General features: G+C 37.5%; 2 protein-coding genes across 2 annotated transcripts in view; both read right to left on the reverse strand.

The window, feature by feature from the left end:
• STXBP6 (syntaxin binding protein 6) overlaps positions 1 to 2642 on the reverse strand; it is a 57684-nt gene extending 55042 nt beyond the window's left edge. Inside the window, exon 1 of the mRNA XM_018907473.3 lies at positions 2500 to 2642. Coding sequence (XP_018763018.1) covers positions 2500 to 2510 — 11 coding nt within the window. The 5' untranslated portion in view covers positions 2511 to 2642. The remainder of the gene's footprint in view (positions 1 to 2499) is intronic.
• The window catches only part of LOC127059645 (translation initiation factor IF-2-like), a 37358-nt gene continuing 20021 nt past the window's right edge, over positions 2500 to 19836 (reverse strand). The window contains exons 4-5 of the mRNA XM_050974920.1: positions 19070 to 19140; positions 2500 to 2685 (exon numbers count right to left, since the gene is read on the reverse strand). Of these exons, the coding sequence (XP_050830877.1) occupies positions 2650 to 2685; positions 19070 to 19140 (107 nt within the window). The 3' untranslated portion in view covers positions 2500 to 2649. The remainder of the gene's footprint in view (positions 2686 to 19069; positions 19141 to 19836) is intronic.

Here is a 19836-nt window from a genome sequence, read left to right on the forward strand (position 1 = left end):
TGAAATGCAAATACAAATTCAGAGCTAGCCACCGTTGTGACTGCTTCACTGTACATATTACATCAAAAAAGGAAGGTAATCAAGTATATTCTGCTGTCCCAAGATACAATCCATCTTGGATTGTTTGGGGCACAGCTAAATTGCTATGACCACATTAACTTAGCCTCACTAAACAGAAGCTTTTTCCGTAACAATGTGCTGCAACTAAAACCATTATTGCTTCACAGCCATTAGGAATAGGCAAAAAATCACAGTTTATCCTCATCACAATTTCTTTTAAACAGTGGCAGAAACACCTGCTCCCCAATGCATGGTTTTGTGCCTTTGATGATTCCCGACCACATAACTAACTACACTTGACCCGACTGAATTGCATAATCTTGCTGAGTAGGATGCTTGGAATGTGACATCAAACACAGCTAGGCAGTCCTCTCCCTAGTCACTTTGTTATCTACTGATATTACCAATCATACTGTACTCTCATAATATAAACTAGAAATGTATATGAGAAAACCTGGTCTCAGATCTGTGCAAAACACCATGAACAGTGAGCCACATGTGAGGGTTCTTGCAATATCAATTTGTAGCTTTTGAGTGTCTGCCACAAAGTAATTTTATTTAGAACCTGAATGCTTCTCCTTATCCTAAGTAGCAAACTCTGCTTAAGTCAGGACATCCACTATTTCTTCCCTACTCATAATATGCTGTGGCAGTAAAACAATAAATGCATTTAAGACCATTCACCGTTTTAAAATCCATGTTGACCGATACATATGAATATGGGGCGGGGGAGTGGAAGAAGGGCTATCAATATATTGAATAAAAAAAATATCAAGACAAAAAAAAATCCACCTACAGAATATTTAGCCTACAGAAAATTGTAAGCATAGAGAACATCTTTAACCTTTAATAATGAACATGGGTATCAAACACCTGGGTATCCCAAAACTTACTGCACAGACCTAGAACATGATTGCTATTTACAAGAAGACTTAGAAAAAAACTGGACTGACATTTGAGAAATATGACTGCCAAAAGAATTTAGCTTTGCTCAAAAACATTATTGATTTGAACATTTCTTAAAGAGTTGAGAGGCCTAGATTAGTTTCCTCTACACCTTGAGAAGACTGAAGCACGCAATTCTTAGGTCAACACAGAGTATTAAAACCGCAAGTCTATGGAACAGCCATGGGGAATCAATTTTTAAATCCATCCTTGAAGCTCTCTATGTGGCGAGAATGGCTGAGGTCACTTGGCTTGCTCAGCCTAGAAAATAAGAGACTGAGGGAAGGCCTCACTGTGGTCCACAGCTTCCTGAAGAAGAGGAAGCAGAGGGTCACACATTGGTCTCTTCACTCTCATGACCACTGATAGGACCTGAGGAACTAGCATGAAACTCTGTAAGGGAAGGCTTTGGCTGGGTATCAGAAAAAGGTTCTTTATTCAGAGGGTGTTCAAGCCCTTGAACAGGCTCCCCAGGGAACCGGTCACAGCACCAAGCCTGGCACAGTTCACAAAGCATTTGGAAATGCTTTCAGACACATGGTGCCATTTTTGGGTTTACCAAAATGCAGGGCCAGGAGTTGGCCTTGATGATCCTTGTGGGTCACTTCCAACTTGGGATATTTTATGATATCCCAAGTTGGGATATCATAAAATATGATATGACAAGCAATTACTCAGCTGTAAATGAAAGGTCTTCTGTTTTGTCTCACTGACCTCAGTATGCGAGTGCAATTCCTCTGCAGCTTGTATTTTAACAGAACTATTTGTATATATGTATCTGAATAACATCTCATCCAGTAACATTTAGTAAATGTACACTTTTTGGGGAGATATGTGATGTGCTAGAACAGTAGTAGAGTCACTGAGTTTTACCTCCTATGCTTTGAAAGTTTTAACATTATTTAAAAAAATAACACCACAATTTGAAAGAGTCCTGAAACTCTCATTTAGTTCAAAAATAATGGTTCTTTTCTGAGAGTCATAGCACATTTCTTCTGGCCACTAGCTGTACTTTCAGCAAAATGCACACACTCAAAGGGAGCAACTGATATGCCTAAAAACATAAGTGACTAAATGACCCTAAATACCAAAGGTATTCACACACACTCAGCTGGCACTCATTGAAACACAGCATAAAAATTACATTGTACATCACTTTAATGTCCTGAAAAGTTCATCCTTCTAAAAAATATCTTTTCTGACTGAGGAAAGACTGTTACCAAATATTCTATTTATTCATACTCTGCAGCTGGGCTGTGAGAACACACAGGAGTTTTTAAACAATGAAACCACCTGTTCAATTTATTATAGTATATAAATATAAATAGCCTAGATCACACGGTTCCTCAAGACAAAAGGTAAAAATGCTATAATTCTCTCATACACTATGAAGATTGGAATCACCCAGCTCCTTATGGCTTCAGACAACAGCTAATCAGTTAATCAAAGATAAACCTAAACAAATAACTGGATGTCAAAAGTCATTAAACTTACCTGACAGGCATATGTACGTTAAATATTCACCCTGACCCCCAGTAGCTAGAAAAGGAATCTTTTTTTTTGTTCTTCTTTTCACTTGAACAGCTCCCAGCATCCTTTCATCATGTGGGGCAAAAATCTCTTTGCTGATTGCAGATTTGGCATTCATTGTAGATCACAGGTATAGCAGACTGGTGCTCTCTAAAAATAAAATCATAAATATAAAACAATATTAGAAACCCTTAAGTTATATCAAAGTTCACAATATTAGAAACTATTAAGTTATATCAAAGTCCACTTACTCAGGCATTAAAAACTGACCTTCAAAGAAAATTTTTAATGTCTCAAAGAATTTAGAAAATAATTTCGTATTTGTAAAGGCAGAATTTTCGAAGTATTTAAGTGTGTTCACTGAAGTTGTTCTCCACACTTCTTAAATTTGCTTATACAAGCTTAGCTTATTTTGGGCAGAAGTACAAGCACTTCAGTATGTTGCACATTCTCCTCAGAGAAACACCCCGTTTAACTTCATGCAGCATAAAATCTTCATTAATTCCCCCTCTGATAACGGAGGGAAACTCAGATCTGTGTCCCACATACACAGGGAAAGCTCTGCAAGGGCACAGGGAAGGAGTGGTTGTGCTGGCACACAAGAAGTCCCGTTCACAGAGGACAGAGACAGCTGCAGACTTGGTGAGAGTGTTCTTCAGGAGCACTGCTCCTGGTGACATCACTTGATTGCACAGCTCTTGCAACTCTGCAGCTTTAGCATCTCATCCTCTCAACTCAGGAATTACTGACTGGGCAACTGCACAGGAAACAATGTCAGAGACACCATCGGGGTCAATGCAGACAAAACCACACCTCTCCTTTCGGGCTGTGTAATTCTGACCCAGGTCAGTTCCTCAATGTGTTTCGTAACAAAACAGCACAGTTGACTTAGGAGAGACATTTGTCTCAGGAGAGACATACACATTCATACAGGAAAAAATTATTGTAGAGAACAGGGAGGGAGGAGGGAAGCTGCTTAGTCATGCACATCCCAAAAAACAAACCTCAGCTGGCAGAAGAGCCTAACCAAAGGAGGGAGAACTGAGAGGGGACATTAACAGGGTCTTTATGTAAACTGTAACTCCAGTTAGTTCTGCACTGAGTTCTTGCAACACATACACAGGCTCCCATTCATGGAAACTGCTGAATGACACCTTTAATCATTCCAATGTAACGACACTCCAATGCACATACATTAATTTACACATTTCTGTATTACTAAGGCTTTCAAGCTGACAGATCTTTTTGACAGCCTTAGCTTTCTTAGTACTGATTATACTCAGCCTGAACTACCTGATAATTCTGCCTGTGGGATCATTTGATATTTGCCATAATTTAAAATAAATGTAAATAAACTACAGCCAAATTAGATTATAAAACCAAAAGGGTCACTGGTTCATTATTTTTTGTGAGCATACTACCAGCAAGATAATTGCCTTAACACTTTCAGTCTCAACGGTTTGTTGTCACTATTTAAAACATTCCCTTATCTTAAATAAAACTAACAAACAAACAAACCTACACATGAGACAGCACAACTTAGTCCAAACTGAATTCACCAGCTGCTAATTTTGGGATGCAAACAGAATCCTGTGCCAAAAAAAATTGTAACAGCATACCTCAGTTAATCAACACAGAGGTATTTGAATTTTGACACGTTTTAGCATCAGGTCATTTTACATGAACCTTTAAAAAAGTGAACTGGATTTAAAAACGGTCTCTATCAAAAGAAAAATCCAGACCAATTTCAAGGGATCAAAGAATGCATAGCTCCTGACAAGCTGTGATCTCATAAGTCCCAACATCTTAGTTACCTATCCTTTAACAATGAATATATTTACATGAAAACAGAATCAAAAGAATAAACTTACATGGTACTTACTTAGAAAAAAGTTGTGAAAGAAAATGTGTTGTTTTCACATTAATCACATACTTCTCTCTTCTTCTGTGTTATAGAAATATTTGCAAAGTACATCATAACAGCTTTTGAACTGTTGGGATACTGCAACTAGCTTTTGAGTTAATTCTTTTCTTTTTTTTTTAATTCAAGGCTACTGTTAGCAACAATGGATTTAAACACACAGACCTCCTCCTGACTGAGCTAGAGACTGATCATTTTTTCAAAACCCAGATCTTCATGTGCCTAAAGAATTTTCAATGAATAGCTTTTTGGGAAAACACACAGAAGTGCTGTCCAGTTAAAAGACACTCTAGTGACATTCAACTGAAAAAGTACTTTCCAGATTACAATGATTTGATGCTATTAATTCTGCAACTGAGTTGTTGAATAGATGTTTTCAGACATTTTCTTAATGATCACAAATTGTAAAATACAATATGATTTCAAAGATAACTCAGGGATGTAAAGGCTTCCTGGATTAAGACAAGATGCAAGCTACAGTATCACAAAATGTTAGTGGTTTACTGCTGCATGCTGCTACTGGCTTTAACACTAAGCTGGTTTGTATACACTTACCAGAAGCTGTGCATAGACACAGTAGATACCTGGACTGTGACTGGAACTTCCAATCAAAGTGTGGACTCCTGGCTTCAGAGATTGTGATCATTCTGTTCCCAGAACTTGGGCTCACAACAGCTTCAGAAGCCATATTCAAACAATTCTAACACAGTGTACTTGACTCAACTTCCAAATCTGATGTGAAAACTGACACTAACACAAACCACTGAAGCCCATTTACTCAAAGAAGAAAATAACTAACTGTGTACAAACAGACTTCTGAGATTGAGATGTCAATATAGTTTAGATGAACTTGTTTTTCAAAAAAATCAGGTCAAAAAATCAGCAGCTGAATTCAAATGAGCAACCTTCTCCTATGCACTAGTAGATGTATGCAGAGGACCTCTGTTTAAATAAGTAGAGCCTTCCAATGCTCCCTGTTTTCACAAGTGGAGATAATACTATCTCTGGCAGTTTTATATGATAAATAAATAAACATATACATTTCTTCAAGGAACATGAATAAGTCTCATTTTTTCCCATTCTCCAACAAAATCCCTCTTTTTATTAAAAAAAAAACCCCAAACCCAAACCCCTGCCTGTACATGCACAACTTCATATTATAGATGCATATTTCTTTCCACAATTATGTTTTCTCTTGGCGCACATTCCAGGACAAATTCAAACCATCAGCAGTTTCCACTCAAGGCCTGTATGAACTCATGCACTGGAACACAAACTTTTTCCTCCCATTTGTACTCAAATAAAACATAAAATCCTTAAAGAAACTTTGGTGGAGGATCTCTGAGCACTCTCAGACAGTGTATTACTGCTTGCAACGTTAACCCCTCTAAGGTAAGGGGGATTTAAAGGTTCCAGTAAACCTAACAGTTCAGAAACAGAGACCACATTTCCTACCCCACATGCTTTGTTCCACATATTTACTTTCACTCAAATTATTATTCTGATGCTTTTGGCTAAACAAAGACCCCCATTTTCTTCTGCAATTTTTCACTCCATCTACTATAGCATTATGGAACAGGATGTGAGCATTTACACTGTGCCCCCAGCACACAGGAGAAACATAGAGAGGAAAGATTCCTGTGTGGATTTGAAAAAGTGCCTGCAATGCGCTGCTCATTTGCATCTTCTCACATCTTTCTCTACTGGAGTTCTCCTCCATTATATTTCTATCACTAAAAGCTCCCTCTGTGAACAACTGACTATTCCTCTAGAAGTATGTAAAAGGACAACAATTAAAGGCAATTTCTTAAAAAGAAGATTAAATAAAACCAAGATAATCAAGCTGAATCCTTAATGCATCCCACATGCTCAATAAAAAAAAAAAAAAAAAAAAAAACCAAAAAAAAAAACCCAAAAAAAAAAAAACCAAAAAAACCCCAAAAAAACTGGACAGTTTTCTGGTCAGCCATAATCTCAGACTGTTTTCAGGCACACAGCCAGCAAATAGCTAATTTATCTTTACACCCACATGTTTCATAGGACTCTATGCAAATAAGTGGAAAAATGGGGATTTACAGTATCTTTGTTGAGGGTATAGGTATGCAGAAAGGAAACTAATCCTCAGCATGCAGAATTCAAATAGGAGTAAATTACAACACAAAGCAAGAGCTGGAAAAAAAAAGAAAAAAAATGTTCAGTATGCTAAACCTGGCTGTTTTCAAGGCTCTTTAGTTTAATCACAAACATGGATGTGCTCACAGGACAGGCTAACCACTGAAATGCTGCCTGCAGTGTGAAATCATCTGAGCAACCAACTATTCTTGGAACAGTAACTCTAGCAAGCACTCAAATCTGCTTTTAATAAAGCCACTATCCCAAAAGATGACATCTACTTAAGGAAATCATTGCAAGATACTGCTGCCAAAAGAACAGCTTTGCTATTGTGATAGTTGCCTGGTATTTACTTGCTGGAAGTGCTTAAACTACTTTGAATATTACAGGTCATCAAAGTCCTGTATTTGCTGTCATCTCAAACAAATAGCAAGTACAATTCTGAAAAAAGCAAAAAAACCCATTTAAACCCCAAGGCAACTAATTTATAAATTTTTAAAGAGCAAATATTAAAATATACAAGTTTTAAAAGTTGGTTTGCAATGTATTTATTAGGCATAACTTTATCCTAGAGGAACAACACCAAGTTAATTAGCTCTGCAAACAGGGATCAAATCAGTAGATCAACCTTATTCTGAAACAGTCGGGGTAAAATATTTAAAATGCTTGAACATAAAAAATAAATCAGATCATCTGCTGTCATCCTATTTTCAAACCTAACTTTGCTTTAAAGATATTAATTTAAATTAGGACAATAGCAGCAGCAGCTGCAGCAGCCAGAAAAATTCCATTAATTCCTATTAACATGGGGGGGGGGTTTATGACTTTTAGAAGTAATGACTGAAAAAACCTTAATCATTCTCCAGAGTTATTTGTAGGCTGTCACATTTCCAATTTATTTTTCCAAATAACTTCTCAGCTAAGACTGGTTCATTTGAGTAATGTATTCATTCTAAAATATAAAAATTATGAAATTGGATCTGCATTTGTAGCAGTTCAAACTAGAAACAAGAAATATGTTTTCATTTACATATAATTACAAAATAAACTGCCCAATCAAGCTGAATAGGACATAAGCAGACTTCAGAGAGCAGCAGCTCCTAAACACAAAACTTGAATCTTACATGCTAAAGCAGTAACTTCTTTCTGTCTTATATTGCAGCCCACCTAATCCAAGACCAATGCATGGCAGAATTTACTGTAAATTTGAAATACAAGACTTAACTTTGTTTTTAATCAAGACATTGTTGGATTAGGGGAATTTAGCAGCACTGTTTACTGAACCCTTCAAGAAACCTTGTTTGAATCACTGAATTTCTCAAAAGCTCCTAGAATAAGCAAAAGAAACATGAAAAACTACACTGGCAACCATGCTGTGTCGCCTGAGAACATGTGATGGTTTTGGTCAAGGAAAAAAATAGGACAGGAGAAATGCACAGTAATAGGATCTTACAATCAGACAGAAGCAATAAATACCTCAGTGCTGGACACATTTCTTCACCTGAGACAGGTAGCCTGAGGCCCTGGGCATTTCCTATAACCTTTCATTACAAGGGAAGGTGATTTGAATTCTGTGCAAGTTGTATGGATCTACAGATCTGAAAAGATAAAGAGCTCTGAATGGAATATGTATTTATAAAGAGACAGTAAAAAAAAGGAAGGTACTTTTGATTTTATTTCATCTGTAATGCAATCTTTAAAAAAAAAAACAACCACCTAGAAGTTTGGTACGCCTTCCTCCATCACCCAGTAAAAAACCTAAACATCTCCTTACAAAGATTATCAGGGACATCACAGAAATCCCATAAATGGGCAAATGAGAACCAGTCCCACTTGCATGGGGAAGACAGAGCAGCTGCTTTCATTTCTTCACTCTGCTCTGTTGAGTGAAATACATACACAGAGCATCATGGTAAGTAATACCTGTACTTCCTCAAGGCACAGGCAGCAAAAGCAGAAGATGCAGTATCACTTTGTTCTTTTGAGACTCTGCCCCTAAACTGTCTCTAAATGGTACAGAAAATTAAGTAGGAGGTAACATAAGGCACCAGAAATGTATAGAGGGATGGGTTACTGTATATTCCAGGTCATATTTCATAATCTGAAAACAGCAATTCCAGATCTAGAAGCTAATGTCCTAGTAAAGAGTATCATAGATTCCAGCTCACAAAAAGGATGTAATACTGAAATGAACGGAAACTACTGCAATCTGGGAAAATTCAACTCCAATGTAAGACATAACTTTTCTGTACTGTGATTCTGCGAGTGAATTGCTGCAGACTGTTAGTAGATTATTTTCAACAGGTGTACAAGAAAACAAATCTATATTCAAGAAATGCAGCAAATTAAAATTAATTTTTGCTTATGTTTTCACAGCATTCTGGATCAAGACTATATTTATAAGAATTAATAAAATAATAATTCAAAAATCAGTGTACACTGATTCTTTCAGCATTTTCTTAACTGCCAAAAGCAGCAGTATTCCTTAAACGTGCCCTGCCCTGGAACCAGTATGAAAAGCTGGAGGTGTTTCTGCGAGTTGCCCCGGGGAGGCAAAGCCATCTCTGTAGAGGTGGTACAGCCCTCTCTAGCTCTTTCTGAGTGAAGAGCAACAGCTAGAGACCCACTCAGATTCTCCTTGTAAGAATCCCACAATATGAAAGTCATTAATTTTTCAAGAATGTAAGAATTTGAAAATAAAGATGGACAACACATTAAATAGCACCACCCAGTCTACAAAACTGTTTACCAAAAGTCAGTCAAGAACTTCTTGGGAAGACTGTGCTGGACTCATCCTTTTTTAACAGGAACATTTTGAATCACACAGATTCACCAGGAAATTTAGGAACTACCAAATGTTATAACAAAGCCACAGAGAGACCAGATTTGCCTTTGTAGAGATTTGCCCTCCAGATACTGGGACACTGACAGCAGTAAGAACTACTACTTTTGCATCCCAACATTGAAAATTATAGTCTTATGAGGTTAGCTTAATTCTTCCGACCTTTCAGAAGTGTTTAGATCTTAAGACCATTTATTACACCCAGCCTTAGACTTTCATTTGTGGGAGGGACTGTCACAGTTTCTTCTGCCATTCCTCACAGATTTCTTCTTCCAAACACCTCACCTCTCTAGGCCTTTTCCCATTATCCTACATCTGTTCTGAAAAGCAATCCTCAAGTCTACGCACAGTTTCACTGATGGCACCAGAAAATGGCACCAACTGAAAGAACTGTTTGTCTGGTCTTTGGAACAGGCTCCCCAAGTAAGTGGTCACCTCACCAAGCCTATCAGAGTTCAGGGAGCATCTGGACAATGCACTTATCATATGGTTTAGATTTAGGTAGCCCTGGGAGAAGCAAGGACTTGAACTTAGAGACCCTTATGGGCCTCTACCAACTCAAGATCTCCAGACTACTATAAGGAGGGAATACTCCTTCTACAGCTACTGCCATAAATAGTCAGCAAAACACAAGCACTTCACTTCGACATCTACCATGTTCTTCAATCTTTTTGTAGGAAAGAAAAAAAAAAGCCATTTGACATCTGAATAACTAATTATTCCAACTTAACAGGGGATTTTTCTATTTGTATTTCTCCTACTGTACAATAATTTTACTTCCAGTTCTGTCTTTTAACACTTGCAGTTCTCTAGATTGACACTCCCCAAAAGTCAGGAGGCACATTCTGTGTGCCATCACTTTGGACAGTTAAAAATTGTTTGAGACATAACACAGCTTCCTTTCACTCTTCCAGTAAGGACTAGAAAGATACTAACTCCTTAGAATACATTTCTAAATCATTTGTCTTTCTACATCTCATGCTACTTTCATGCAAACCTAATTTCCTTAATTAATCCAGTGTGATTAATATCACATGAGACAGCATCAGAGGCACCATTAAAGCAGTTCCAACTTATTCACATACTTTATCACAAACCCAAATCAACTGGTCTGAAGTTGCATGTGAGCTATTATTGCTTGTTCAATTGTTTGTCCATATTTGGGCAAAGAAAAATCACTAAAAATATGAAATTAAAGGATAATAGTGAGAAGGAGCAGCCATGTTCCTCAAGGAAAGGGAAACTAGTTGAAAGGACTGTAGTTTAGAATATGCACAGTTTCTTTTAGTAGTTTGTGTTGTTTCTCATTTAACTTATGACCACCTCAAGCACTCGTACTGGCAAAAATTATTGATTTAATTTTGTACTTCTCTTCCTTATGACAGCATAAATGCTTCTGTGGTAGTGCAGTGAACTAGATGAGAATTAATCCAGTTTTAAGCTATCTTGAAAAAAATAGTGATTACTTTTGCTTTTACTCAGATCAAGCTCCCTGATATAGTGCACTCCACAGCTGTGTGTCAGCACACAGGAATGAAGTGCAGGTGGTAAGATTAGGGCTCCCATGGGCCCCCAGCAGTGTTAGTTTACAATGATCATGAAACTGTGCTTTAAAGAGAGAACCCAAAATGTCACATATTTTCATCAAATATTGAAATCACTGACTGAAGACATGGCATGGAGCCAACCTAGACAAAATGTTTCAAAATCAAAACTTGCTACAAAGAACCAAACTTACTAAAAAGTGCTGAAACAGGAGCTCATATGGGGCTTTTCCTTGATAAAAAAAAATGGGGCTCATGATAGTATAAAATTTCTCAGTATACTGACTCCATTATTGGTTGGCTTAAACAGAGAGGTAGCAAAAAGCAGGTTAAAGTTTGCCTGAGTTACACAGCTATCAGAACTGTTGCCTATAGGAATATAACAAGCAAAAGATGCAATGCTATTACTGCAGTACAGCACCCAAAACTACAACACCCTAACTCACATCACCTACTCTGCCAAGACATCTCAGAACCAGATGCTGGTTAAGTACTGATAATTGAAAAAACACATTAAATAGATTCATAGTGGACAGGTTGCCAGAGAGAGATTATTCCTACAGCATCAGCTGAAGGTGTTTTAAAGAATGAAAATATAAACCCCCACACAAAACTGTTTGAACTGACAGCTGGCACATAGTACTCTTACCACTTGCTTTCTCCAACTAGTATAATTCAGTATACTCTGAAAGCAGGTTTTACAAATCCTCACAGTTCCATTTCCATTCCTCCTCACATAACTGACATTGGTACAAGTTGCAGTCATCCATTAAATTAAATACCCCAAAAGAGAACAAAGTCAGGCTCCTCAGGCTAAATATTTTCAATTTTCTAAACTGCAACCTGCAACACCCACACCAGAAAAAAAAAACAAGAAATTCCTTTATATTACTTTAATGCTGGGGAAAAGTACAAAATCACGGTAATACATTGGGACAAGACAATAAAACATAACATCAAGGTATTAAAGCATTTTATTTCATCCATCTATGGTGAACCAACATTTCTCAGTAAATATAAATAGTGCCTTTTTTTCAATCACTCCAAATGCCTAAGAAGAATAACTTACTAGCAAAATGCATAATGCTTTTAAGAATGAAATATATGTGGTTCTGGGAAAATTAAAATCTCTGTAAGAGCAGACACACCTCTATGAACTACTACATGAATGTTTTTCTTGAGGGAAAAGAAGCACTACGTAAAAGTAGTAAACCATCTGTTGGCAGTACGCTGATACTTTGCAGCAGTTAAATAATTTTTCTTTTTGGCAAATAACACAACCTGAACGCATTTCTGACATGCTGCATACTTCTTTCCAAGAATCTTCCAGTAGTAACAAGCATCACTTACTTCAGAATGGGTGAGTTCAACAAAGCTTGCAAAATTGCAGAGTGTTCTGCAAACTTAAGAAATTACAAACAAAAATAAAATGGTCTGATCCAGTGTTTTGTTCAAAGGATGTTATCATCTCAGAAATTATTAAAAATGTCATCCATGGCTTCTAGCCCCCACTATGTTTGATAGCTTAGCTCTGCTCTCCTGACAGAATCCATTTAAGAAAACCATGACTGCAAACTGACCTTGTACACTGAAATTTACAGAGTTTTCTGGGTTTTTTTATTTTTGGTTAGTTGGTTTTTTTTTAACACTGACCTGTTCAATTTCAGAGAAAGCTGAGAAAAATCTAAAAAGGAAACTACTGGTTTTTCTCCTCTCCTCTCAAGTAAGTCCTCCTTAATTAGTTTCATACTAATTCGCAATCAGTGATCAGTGGCAGAATTATTTTATTTTAATAGCTAGAAAGTTTCCATCAAAGATGGTAATGCACAAATTTTGTCAAGCGATAACCTCTTGGAAAGAAGACAGTCTTCTTTCAAAATAAAAATATAAATAAAATACCACTGTCCCCCCTGCACTCCTTGCAGGAAACAAGCAGGAACTTCTTGAGGTGGGGGAAGATTTCATCAGCTTTATGGATGCAGACAAACCATTAAGTTTTAGATTAGTATCTCTTACAGATCAGTGTGGTATTAATCAATGTATGGGATACCTGTAAAACACATAGCAAAATTTTCCAGTTCTACATTAAATTCTGAGAAAAACAGTGTAACAGCACAGTGAAGGATGAAAGAATTATGGTAACCTAGATAGCCCAAGCAAACAAAAAACATCCTTCTCTATTTCTGTCTTTTTATAGTCTGCCAAGGAAGAGACTGGAATGCCTTTATTTGAAGTGAAAACATTAGGAGAATCATGTCTGTTTTACATGCCTGAAACTAAGACAATACAACATGAGGGTGTGAGAAGGTGGATGAAGGAGTAACACCTACATTTGTTAAGAAGCATCCTGTCTAGGAGGTGGGCATGCAGCAAGACAATACAACACAACCCCCCTGTATCATTCACTTAGGAGTGGTTCCACGCTTATTGCACACAGAACTTAAGACTTCCAGGCACCAGGCATCTACCAATTTCACATGTCAAAGAGGTTTTTAAGGAAAAAAAACCAAACCAAACAACAAACAAAAAACAGAACAAAATATACAATGCACATCTTCCTTCAGACCAATCCCAGAAGACACCAGCTCAATGTATCAGACACCCTTCCAACTTAAATGTCAACCATCACTTTGCAATGAGTAATTAATGCTGTCTCTAAAGAGGAGGCACAGATATGGACCCTGAAATAATATAATCTCTCCATATATCTTCACAGGCTTATGAAAAGATAATTTTAGCACCAAATGCACACTTGATTGATAAATACACATTTTAAATTTGAGTGGCATCTTCAATTTTCCCCATCAGATTAGTATGTATAGTAACTGACAAGGTGCACAGCAACAAATCCTCTGCAACAATTCTGTGCCAAAATCAACTTCATACAACCCACATCATATTTTACATGGCCACACCCCTAGATAAAATGGCATCTAACCAAAAGAACAAGAACATTTTCCATACAGAATTATGATTTTTATTTCACAAATACATCCTGCACCAACAAAAGGAAGAGATATAATCCATCTTTAACTAAGACATCAGAATACAAAGTAAGGGAAAACAGCTGACAGCCACACAGCCCTGGCTGTGGTGTGCAGCCTAGAAAACCAATTCATGTAGACATAGATGTATCTATATCAAATCACTCTTTTTCTACCATAAACAGCCTTATGAAAATCCTCCTCCTTTGCAAAACCTAACCACCACTACACAATAGTAGTAACTCATACAATTGCTCAAGGACAAAAATTTCTAGTTACAGACAGGAATACGGTTTCACAGAGAAATAAATCTAGTCCTGTGCTCAACCAAAAGAAGCTTTTCAGTAGTGGCTTATGCCAGATAAAATGTGGGATGTTACCAAATAAAGGGGTCAACATCCTTCATCTCCCAGTATTTTCCTGATTCATTACAACACTCAACCTATACTAAAATTTGCAGCTGCACATTAGTATCAAAACAGCAAGACTGTGGGAGGAATATGCACTACTCTTGGCAGTAATCTACAGTTCACTGGGTTAATTCATTCTTCAAACTTTGCCCTCATCTCTGCACATTCCTTTAGAACCAAGCCCTAAAATTACATTCTTAAAATTTATTATTTTTGAATCCTGAACCCATTTCAGAGACAATGATATGTCCTGTTACAATGAACTTCTAGACTCCCCTGCAGTTTTTATCTTTTTCTTTCTTTACTCAACAGGACCCACAACCTCTACTAATCCTAACACCATACTTTGTTAAAAGCTATTAAACTACTTTGCCACTGCAATCCAACAATCAACGTAAGTAGTTAAAAGCAATTCCATAATTCGGTAATTAACTGCTTACATACAGCACCCAGAAAACTTTGTAAGTACATCTTAGGCTAAATCAAGTGGTGTTTTTGCTATAGGTTTCTCCTTTAAAATATTTTGCAGACATAGTAACAACAAAACCCATAAAATTCATAAAAGGTATCAGCAGCATTATCTGCAGACTTGTAACTTCTCAAAATCACCCATCTAGAAATCAGCGCCATTAAAAGAGAATGGTTTATCTAATAACATGAATATCTTCAATCAAGCTTCATTTTACCCTTTACTTTTCATTTCACACAGTCAGTAGGTAAATAAAGTGACTCTATAACCTGATACTTGGCCATTCATTAGACTTAATCACTCTAACATTTTACTTCTAACATACTCATTTCATAATGGCTAACACAACAGGCAAAGAAGCTTAAACTTACACAGGTGGCTTTAAAAAAACAATACACATTTACAACTTCCAACACCTAAAATACGCTTGCATGTTTAAGGCATATAGGAACTTATTAAGACAAACAATGTACTTTGAGAAACTGACATTAAAGCTCATTTCTGTGGCTTGTTGATCCACATTGAAAACAGCACTTTGCCATAAAAAAAACAGCACATTAACTACATAATAAACAAAAAGCTCACTACATCTGCCTTAAAGCACTAGCTATCCAGATAGGCACCATGAGCACAGGTACAAGGATGGTAAGATGCAGGAGAAACAAATATATGTTTGTAAAAACAGTATGGGTACAGTCAAGAAACTTCAGAGGAATCTCAGTGAAGAAGGGATGGGACACAGAGAATATCTACTGAAACACCAGTAAAAATCAATTATAACTCCAAGCACAAGATTTAGAAGCATTTGGAAAGTGACACAGTAATAAACCACTTTACCACAAGAGATTAACAAAGACGTCTCCACATTCCAGACAAAAGGGTAAAAGTTCTTTTACCCACATAACATAACCATCTCCTAGCAGAGAGCAGAGATAACCCAAACTCTACCAGAAGAGACAAACTAATAACATAAATAAATTATTATAAATAACTTATGAAATAACAGAAATAACTTAGGTTATGATAAAAAGGGGAGGGACAAAGCCCCACTTTGGAAAATGCTACGATGACATCAGAAGAGAAGTACGTTGCACTGGAAGTATATATCTTGTCATTTTGTTCAGCATCCACAAGTCTCCTCTCAAGCAATGAGGAAGATGTTTCTTTTACTGCAGAAACTCCTGTGCTAGTGGAAGCCAAGCCTCTCTACTCAGAAGCACTGAAGGTGGTCCTCAAAGGCCATACTATGGAGTGTGATTGTCTGTGCTCGAATCCATGACTGGGCTTTAGCACATTGGACTACAGCTATGCCAGGGGCCGTGGCTACATAAGGGAATGACAGAAAGACATGGGAAGCAGTTCACTCTTGCACCCTAATAGCCTTGCCAAGGATAAAAGGAACTGTTCATGCTCCAAAGTCTTAGGATAAGTCTTCTTCCTCAACTTCTATGCATCGAAGACATATTAAATAATATATAAAATATATTATTTATATAATATATAAAATAAACTTTGAAAATTAAAACTCCCATAGAAAATCCACTCTAAAGAGGAAATAAAACTATGCAAGGGCCTATTACTAATAAATGGAGCACAGGAGCCCATTGTTTGATGAGATTGTCAGATAATCTCAGAGTGAGAATATATGCAAGATACATGGAGACAGTGCCACTGACTACCACAGTAACAAAATATCTCAAATATCTGCTGCAGGATCCAGCAGCTAAAGTACAAATAGTAGATTCTTTTAAGGGCCTGAGACTGGATCAGTTTCTATACAAATCAAATTTATAGAATTGTATGAAGTGTCAGGAAGGAAAGATCATGTGCAAAGTGATTGCCCTACCATGACTGAAAGAATTTCTGCCAATAAAATTACTGACTGTTATCACCTTAAGAACTACAGCACCAAATCTAGAGAATACAGATATAATAGCCTTGCTAGACAGTATTAAAAAACCTGCTACAGCTCCTAAAAGTAAGAAGGAATTAACTGAGTCAATTCAATTTGACTGAGCAGCAGTCAAAGCAGAGTCACCTCAATTTCTTCTTTTAAGTAAATCATAAGTAATTCAGCTATATAAATAAACTAACATTTCATAAATAAAACCTCAGAAAAGGCAAGTGCAGAAGAAAACAGCTTCATTTTCAATGTCTATTTTCCATCTCCTAGTGCCATAATACTGCTTTTCAAGTATTTTACAGTTAAAATCTTATTTTCTTTGAAACATTTCTGTTTCTGAAACTTTTAGTCAGTCAACTCAATGTTTTCCCCTCAATAATGGTGTTTACCATTTGGCCTATAAGTTTAGGCCAAGACTGAATGGGCAACAACATACCGCTCCTTACCACTCCTGACATTCTTCATTCTTTCTTATCACATTCAGGTTGTTAACTTTTACTAGTATAGAAAGTCTTGTCCAAGTCTCTGTAATGCTTTTATTGGAGAATAAAAGGAAACTACTCTCCTGGAGGACATTTCCCAATATCATAAAGGCATAAAAGTAGGTGGCCATGTGCAAGGAGGGTAAGTTTTACTAACTTCACAACATATTTTCTTCTTCCTGGAAAACACAGTGAAAATCCTTAAGTCTTCCGGTGATCTCATTGTGCTGAGACCAGCACAGTTCCCAAACCCATGACTCATTCCAATCCCAGCAAAAAAAAACTGCTGGAGAGACAGATGTTTTGTTTATGAATTAATTCCTTCAGTACGTCCTGTTCATAATAAAAAATAATCAGGCTTTACTTTGTATGCAAAAGATAAAGCAGGACAGTCACAGTCCTGCATTACTCTTTCCTAAAGGGCTCCTCTCCAGATCCCCCAGGTGCCCATGAGCCCCACTAAGCCAGTCCCACCTGTGGGCCCACATCCCAGCCTGACTCAGGCCATCCCTACAGCCTTGTGAGACCACAGTTCTGCTCAGCAGGCCTGATCCAGCACCCCCCACTGCTGGTGGGCTGATACCCCAGCCTGGGCTAGAATTCATCCCCAGGGAGGTGTCCGTGCCCCAGGCTGAGACCACCCAACAGCCCGGGCCCCAAGGAGCCCTCACCACTCCTGGTGCCACAACCACAGGGAACCCCCAGCTCACAGGGCACCTGGGCAGGTTTAACCAACGTGAGAAACAAAAGATCAACTTAAAGCCACCAGCAGCTGTTTGCACAAGGAACAGCAGCAACAGCTTGAGTAAACGCACTAAGCAGCAAACAGGATCCAAAGCCTGTGCTTACTCAAGCCTTTTGCAGTTACTCCAAGTTCATAGGACAGGGGAAGGGAAAACAAAGGAATCAAGCAAACAAAACTTATTTTTACTTGCTTTTAGAAGGTTTTAAGTAATGGATGGCAAATAATGAGAAAGACTACTGCAGAAGGTACCAGCAAAGGAGAGGCAAAGCAGTGAGAGTAGAGAAGCACAAGGAAGGAAAGTCAGAACATCTAATAATTGCTTGCACACAGTAATGCAGCAGCAGTAGCCATCTGGAGCTATTTCTTCTTCAAATAAAAGATAATTCTGCAAGAGACTGCCCAGCTCAGCAGTGGGAAAGAAGACAACATGCATCTGAAAAGCTGTACCACTGAATCAAAAACTTTCTGCTTATACATGGTTAGCAAGGGCATCAAAGACTTCAGAACTGCAGATGGAGATCTTCAGAAGGAGGGCTGCAAAACTTCAGCAGAATGACAGCAGCAGCCTGATTTAACGATGACCTAAAAAGGCTGTAGCATCTCCCTCTGCCACCACAGTCACCACACCTCCTGTAGGCAAGCCTCAATGCACAGGGCCAAAGTAACTAAAGACGTTCTTCGAAACACCAGCATCGCAAGGACATACATAATCCTGCTGACAAACTCTGAGCTGAGACTTAGTAGAGAAGAAAAACGATACAAGCAATTCTTGTCTAATAAGAGCACATTAAAAATTGCTTCAGTGACACTGGCAAGAAACCCAAATTTGACAGGAGGCAAAGGACTGCCTTGGCAACTGCCAATCCTTGCCAGTTTTTCCACTCTAAGTCAAGATAAAAAGATAACCACTTCAACAACAGTATGACAATTAGAGAGACAAACACTTCCTTTATGTGTCAATAAAAATGCCTGGTTATTCAAATACAACAGTTTATGCATAATAGTGCTCAAACTACAACTCATCAACATTTATCAACATCCTGGGAGCATAATCCCATTCTAGTAAGATGATAAATAGAGCAGGCCAAAAAGGAGAATTATGCATAAAATGGTCTTGCTCACAGTTAAGAATGGTTCCTGTTCCATACGGGCCACCAGTAGGCAGTCATCTGAATTTAAGAAAGTCTGTAAACCTGAAATTAAAACAGAAAATAAATCCTAGAACCTATCAAGCAACATCTGAACAGAAAGGAAAAAAAAAGTTCAAATAGTTAGCATTGCTAGTGTGTACACATAACAGTGGAATTAACACTTAAAATCAGATTTTTGAGCAATTTGTGCAGTGGTTCAAAAAATGTAAAAGCAGTTTCACAGAGACTAGAACATGTAACTATCAGGAAGACACTAGGCTACAAGCCCCAGTAGTTTAATTCTATCTTTCAAAATGCTGGGTATATAAAAAATAAGACTGCAACTTCTCCCTCAACAGTTATGAGAAATTTTGAGATAATATTTCAAAATAAACCTTGCTGAATTTAAAAGGCTTATTTTCCAAAGGATTTTCCACAGGACTGCTCCCTGTTTGGTCAGTGAATATATAAAATGACAAGCACAACTGCCCATTTGTGAACAAGCACTCTTATACCCACTTATAGATAAAACAGATTCTTTACAGCATTCTCTGTTGCATAAGGAAGCGACATTTTGAGATTCAAAGCAGAAAATATCAATAAAACCTAAATAAACAGGTACCCATGACAGGTATAATTTCAGTTAAGACTTACTCATAGCAGAACACCAAAAACAATGGATCAACTTATTTCTGGTGACAGGAGAATGAGGAAGTTTTTGTTCAGAAAGAAGTTTAACTCTACGGAAACTCAGAAAAT

Source organism: Serinus canaria, chromosome 5, assembly GCF_022539315.1.
Source record: "Serinus canaria isolate serCan28SL12 chromosome 5, serCan2020, whole genome shotgun sequence".
Taxonomy (NCBI): domain Eukaryota; kingdom Metazoa; phylum Chordata; class Aves; order Passeriformes; family Fringillidae; genus Serinus; species Serinus canaria.